At 45.0% G+C, this 6,703-nt stretch overlaps 1 protein-coding gene across 1 annotated transcript in view; it reads left to right on the top strand.

Annotated features, from left to right (window-relative positions):
• Positions 1-1,029: 1,029 nt before the first annotated feature.
• LOC310775635 (FERM and PDZ domain-containing protein 2-like) overlaps positions 1,030-6,703 on the top strand; it is a gene marked incomplete at both ends in the record, with an annotated part of 28,974 nt that continues 23,300 nt past the window's right edge. The window contains 7 exons of the mRNA XM_083635791.1: positions 1,030-1,150; positions 1,834-1,997; positions 2,588-2,653; positions 2,741-2,920; positions 3,719-3,794; positions 3,884-3,962; positions 4,677-4,833. Of these exons, the coding sequence (XP_083491917.1) occupies positions 1,030-1,150; positions 1,834-1,997; positions 2,588-2,653; positions 2,741-2,920; positions 3,719-3,794; positions 3,884-3,962; positions 4,677-4,833 (843 nt within the window). The remainder of the gene's footprint in view (positions 1,151-1,833; positions 1,998-2,587; positions 2,654-2,740; positions 2,921-3,718; positions 3,795-3,883; positions 3,963-4,676; positions 4,834-6,703) is intronic.

Here is a 6,703-nt window from a genome sequence, read left to right on the forward strand (position 1 = left end):
TAAGCAGCTGACTGCCAGCTGATCGCTTAATGGCTCATTTATACTCCATACTTCATACGTAATGCGTCTGTTCCAAATGGTGTAAGGGCTCATTTATACTCCATTTCCACACGTAAATAGATGCGTCCGTTTCAAACTTTATTATCATCACTGCCCACATACTTCCATGGGTCTTTCACGTTGGTATCATTTTAAGCAATACATCCACCAGTGGGCAGTAGAGAGTCAAATGCATGAGTGTGTGTGGTTTTGCTGTGTTTCATGCGTATCCGTAAGCTTTCAGATGACGGACAGAAAAGGCACGAAATGAACGCAGAGTACGGACAGAAGGCTCTGTCCGTCTCCGTCTCCGTCTTTAACATAGAGTATAATTGGGCCTTAATACGTGTGTTACTACCTTTCCTTTCAGAGGGGAAGACTCCAGTCACATGACTTAGTCATCCATGGTACTAATCTCCATTCCATCTCCTCTCTCCGCCGCTGTAGTCTCCACCATGCCCACGGGCCTCATTGATCCTCCTGATCCAAGCACCGGTTGCTCTGGTACCCATCGGTGCCGAAAACGCCATTCGCAGGACACCCAGTGACGCATTGGCGTCGGAACCCCAGCCAAAATCTCAGCATGAGATCATGCATGCAGCTCGCGCATATGCATCGAAATAAACACCAATATGATATAATTCATGTATAGATTCTACTTTAGCTTGCAGTTAGCTTCAGTTAGCTTCAGCTTACATGCATGATATTGGTCAGCCTGACTGCGAGCTACCTGCCGATGTCAGGGGAGAAACAAGATGGCGGAGAAAACTAAACTACATTTCTGCTTCTGTGATCCAGTGATTGAGTCACTCAGTCAGTGATTAAGCACATCTTGTGTGTGTGTGTGTGTGTGTGTGTGTGTGTGTGTGTGTGTGTGTGTGTGTGTGTGTGTGTGTGTGTGTGTGTGTGTGTGTCTGTGCGTGTGTGTGTGTGTGTGTGTGTGTGTGTGTGTGTATGTGTGTGCGTGTGCGTGCGTGCGTGTGTAACAGGATGGGTACGTTTGTGACCCTGGCAGAGGTGCTGGAGGCCCGGGGTTCACCACTGGAGGAGGAGGAGGTCTGGTGTCTGCTGCTCGCCACCACTGAGGCCTTACTGGACATCTCCAGCAAAGGTAACAACCACACTGACACCGTCTCTTCCCTGTTCATATACCAGATATAGAGCTCAACAGTCACGTGACACTTCGGTACCGGAAGAGTATTTCCTTTCCACAGCATCTCGCCCAATATCAATCATATGCTGACCATTCTGGCCTGAAACTCACTCACTACTCAGAGTTCGGGGAGGGGGGGTTTCCACCAATGAAGGAACTGACTGGCTCAAAACTGGGCTTAGCAGTTAAGAAACAACTGAACTGTACCAACAACCAAAGTAACAAGTAACAGGGCAACTGACACTTCTGACATCAAACAGCTCACTTTGTAGTTCAGAAACCAAATTGTTCCAGCAATCATAGAATATAGGAATCACTTAACCTTCTGGCTCAAAACAGATTGCTCAAAAGTTAAAAGGGAAGAAAATAGCTAACAATCACGAGGGAAATTAAATTATTTATACAGTATTATTAAAATTAAATGGCTTCCGATCTTTTCATTTTGTTTGCTGCGGGCCTGCGGGCCTTTTGGGAGCCCATCGTTTGCCCCACTGTTCTCTAGTGAAGAATTCAACAAAATATATTTGCTCTCCTATCCATGGCAGCTTTCTACATGCTGAGCCAAAATAGCACAAGGGGAAGTTACATGAGATGCTGTACTGGTAGACGTCTCAGCGATGTTGATTGTGGTGTGTGTTCAGGTGCAGGGAACATGTGCAGCGTGCTGAGCCCGGGCTCGGTGCTGCTGTCAGCCACTGGGAGTCTGGCCTTCAAGAGCTGTGCCCGACACCAAGACGTGGCATCCTTCACGGCCCCCGAGGTCCAGCAGCACCATGCCGCGTCCACCAGGGCGGCAGCAGAAAAGGTTGGAAACATATGACCAGAGGACCGGTGAAAATGGTCATACACTGCACAGTAGCTATGAAAGACTTCTGTAAAACAACATTTGTATAAAGCAATGCATGTTACCTACAATCAGTTTGAATGTTGGGCTTGCAATCGTGTAAATCCTTGATTTACATGAGAGTAATACCAAGGGCTGTGCTGTGATTTGTGCTCATTGCTTTCCTTATTTTCCAGCACAAATTTCATGCCATTTTTTTTAAAGATGGAGAGAGGCATGAGAGTCCCTTGATGGAAGCTACTAGTTCTGTGAAAATTTAGCTCTCACTTATTTCAGCTGCTAACTTTTTAGATCAGTGACTGCTTCATTGAGGAATGTTTTAAATGCATTTGGGGGGAAGGGGGGGGGGGGGGGGGGGTTCTCTACAAAATCAGGAAAATTACCAATTGTGAAATGTTCCTAGTTCCGTGCAAGTAGAGCTCAAGATGTCACTTATTTTCAAGTGTTTGATATCTCATTTTGGAACAAACTAGTCACTATCACTATTCACTAAGAACCTTAATCAACAGTAGAGGCATGTATATTATATATTTCTGCCTGCTGTCCACCAGATGGTTGTGTACTCCCTGGGGATGACGCTGTACTGGTGTGTTGATTACCAGCTACCTCAAGACCAGGTACTTTTATTCCCTGTCCTTTCTCTCATGTTCAAATGACTCAGTCGTGTGTTTGTGTCAGTGTGTGTGTCTCTGTCTTTCCTCTAGCCGGTGCAGCTGAGCGGGGAGCTGGACAGCTTGTTGTTGAGCATGTGTGAGGACATGGTGATGCGGAGGACCGACCTGCTCACCGTGCTGGAGAACTGCCAGCTTCACCACAAGGCCGCCATGCTGCCCCCCGCTGGGCGGCTGGTCAGGCAGCTGGTGGAAGATGTCTTCAGAGACTCGGTGAGGCGACAGGGACGCATGCAGTGGCTTGGTGGAATTTGGGAACTGAACTGGGTTCAGCTTGGCTTGGTTTGGCTCGGGTTGGTTAGGTTAGGTTAGTTTGGGGTAGGTTTGGTTAGGTTAGCTTGGGGTAGGTTTAGTTAGCTTAGCTTGGGGTAGGTTTGGTTAGGTTAGCTTTTTTTCTTTCCGCCATTTTCTCCCCAATTGTACTTGGCCAATTTCCCTCCCTGCTGCCCCGGTCGCTGCTCCACCCTCTGCCAATCTGGGGAGAGCCGTTGACTAGCACTATGCTTCCTCCGACACATGCGCAGTTGCCAGCCGCTTCTTTTCACCTGACAGCAATTTGAAAATGCCTGTGCCAGTTTTCCCCTCATCAAAATCTTGCCTAACCTTGGAGCATTATTCCACCCTCCTTCCCCACGAGGTAGCATGAGATGGCTGGTACCATTCGATGCCTTAGGTCTTCATTTCATATTTGATCTCAGTATCTTCACTCTACCTTTAAAAATGAGCTCCAGCCTCTAAAAGACAGCAATGTCTCTCCACTCTACCTTTAAAAATGAGCCTGCTACAGCCGCTAAAAGACAGCAATGTCACGCCATGAGTAGTAGAAGAGGACTTCAACTGGGGGAGGGGGCAGAAAATACAACTGAGGGGGCACAGCTCCCACTAGCCCCACCCTCCCATATGTATGTTTGTACTGTATCTGTTTGTCTGTTTGTCTGTGTGTCTAACACTATAACTTTTGATATCCAGACGTCCTGCTTGTTTACTTGAGCTCCTGTTATCTCTTTGCAGGTTGACCATGTGTCCATGGCTGAAAACGGATCCAAACTCACAGACCGCAGTCAGATGATCAGGGACAGATTACACAGTAAGAAACCAAAGTTTTGAAACAGACGCTAAATGTCAACCCATCATTTTGTCATATAGAAGTAAGAACCAAATAAAAACATTTTCCAGGAGGCTCTTCAACCGGGGCGCTGAGGAGGAAGTTCTCCAGAACTTTCTCAGGAGCGTCTTATCCATCTGAGCCCACCGGGTAAGAAGAAACAGATCACATACCTGATAACAGTTGTTTCTGTGAAGCACTTTCTCCCTGGACCGGACCATAAACCATGCAAAGAAATATAAAGCGAGCAGGGAAGACAAAAAAAAAGCTTATGAAAACTTACCCCAAAGCTGCTACTGTATCTATTTGCTTATTTGTGATGTGAATCTAGGTATGTACAATATGTGAGAAACCAAACGATTCAACCAGGAGCCCTGAAAGACCATGACAAATTTAAAGGGCGAGTTACCCCAAAATTCAACATACATATTTTCACTCTTACCTGTATTTAGTTTTGATATGAGCCCACACACATTGAACAGGATCGTAGCTGGGAGCATTTTAAAACAAATCTAAAGGAGTTCCTGAAGAGTAACTACCAATGTTCCCATGGGTGTATGGGTTATGACATATACAATGTTTATATCCTTTGTGTTTGATTGTTTGTGTTGCTCTTTGATTGATTGACTGACTGATTGATTTGATGATTTGATGATATCCTTGTTTATGTTTACTGTATATTTTACTGTACTTTGATTTTAAAAGGTGCTTTTAATAACATCTAGGGACACTCATTGCAAATTAGCCTAGGCTATAAATGCTTTGATACATGTCATCAGACGTTGGTAAATGTTATGTGTATATGTCCCTATCCAAATAAATGAAATGGGAAAAGAAAAAAATGAAAAAGTGATTTCCCGGCAGGATTCCCGGGCCGGGCGTCCGGCAGAGGGAGAGCTACAGCAGCTGGCAGCAGATTCCTCATAGTCCCTGCAGCCCATACATGGACCGTCGCCATGCCAACCCACCATCCATCACACACTTCGAGTCCACCATGAGCCTGAATGACAGGAGACTTAAGGTGACACGGAATATTGTTTCCTATGTTTGCTGTACCATGCCCAGTAATAGAAGATTAAATATCCTATAACCAGAATGCCAAGTCTCTATGAGTGAGTGAGTGAGTGAGTGAGTGAGCGAGCGAGCGAGCGAGCAGAAATTGTGTTCGGCCACAGCTATGCCACTTTACGTGAGATCACGGCAAATCGTAAAGAGCACACCTGCGGGTGACCTCTGTCAGTCTGACAGCCCAGCTTTGCCTTTATTAAGATACTAGCAATGTACACAGCGTTGCCCGGGTTGAATAGGCACAAAGCAATACAATTGCGCCTTTTGCTTGGTTGGAAATAATCCTGGGGTCCAGGTGGTTTCCAGGACTTCCCAGGTGGTTCAGGAAAGTCCAACCTGACCATGATCTTCCCCGGATGCCGGATAATAAGTCAAAACCATGCAAATGTTCATCCCAATCTGCCCTGGGGTGTGAGTGTGAGGTAGTTTTCAGGTAGTTTCCAGGACTTTACAGGTGGTTCCAGGACTTGATGACTTGTTCATGACCTTCCCCGCATCAGAACCTACCACCATGCACATTTTCAGCCCAATCGGCCCTGGGGTGTGGGCGTACATAAAAGATATACGGACACGCACAGACACAATTTCACTTTATTATAAAGTATTTTACACAAGTAGCCATACCAATATTCAATGTACAGATAAGAACAGATCACCAGTGGAAATAGGGTACTTTGAAACAGGTAACACCTGTAATCAACCCAATTGGAGTACCTCATCAATTGTTCACTCTTCCATGTGTCAGTCGCAATATATCAGATGCCACTGATCCAATTTGGATAAAACTTGATGAAATTATGCATCTCATCGTTCCAAAATGGCGCTTACTGTGAACTGTTGCAGGACATAACTTACTGTTAACTGTTGCAGGACATAACTTACTGTGAACTGTTGCAGGACATAACTTACTGTTAACTGTTGCAGGACATAACTTACTGTGAACTGTTGCAGGACATAACTTACTGTGAAATGTTGCAGGACATAACTTACTGTGAACTGTGGCAGGACATAACTTACTGTTAACTGTTGCAGGACATAACTTACTGTGAACTGTTGCAGGACATAACTTACTGTGAACTGTGGCAGGACATAACTTACTGTGAACTGTTGCAGGACATAACTTACTGTGAACTGTTGCAGGACATAACTTACTGTGAACTGTTGCAGGACATAACTTACTGTGAACTGTTGCAGGACATAACTTACTATGTGAACTGTTGCAGGACATAACTTACTGTGAACTGTTGCAGGACATAACTTACTGTGAACTGTTGCAGGACATGACTTACTGTGAACTGTTGCAGGACATAACTTACTATGTGAACTGTTGCAGGACATAACTTACTGTGAACTGTTGCAGGACATAACTTACTGTGAACTGTTGCAGGACATGACTTACTGTGAACTGTTGCAGGACATAACTTACTGTGAACTGTTGCAGGACATAACTTACTGTGAACTGTTGCAGGACATAACTTACTATGTGAACTGTTGCAGGACATAACTTACTGTGAACTGTTGCAGGACATAACTTACTGTGAACTGTTGCAGGACATGACTTACTGTGAACTGTTGCAGGACATAACTTACTATGTGAACTGTTGCAGGACATAACTTACTGTGAACTGTTGCAGGACATAACTTACTGTGAACTGTTGCAGGACATGACTTACTGTGAACTGTTGCAGGACATAACTTACTGTGAACTGTTGCAGGACATAACTTACTGTGAAATGTTGCAGGACATAACTTACTATGTGAACTGTTGCAGGACATAACTTACTGTGAACTGTTGCAGGACATGACTTACTGTGAACTGTTGC

This window comes from Poromitra crassiceps, assembly GCF_964638095.1.
Source record: "Poromitra crassiceps genome assembly, chromosome: 4".
NCBI lineage: Eukaryota > Metazoa > Chordata > Actinopteri > Beryciformes > Melamphaidae > Poromitra > Poromitra crassiceps.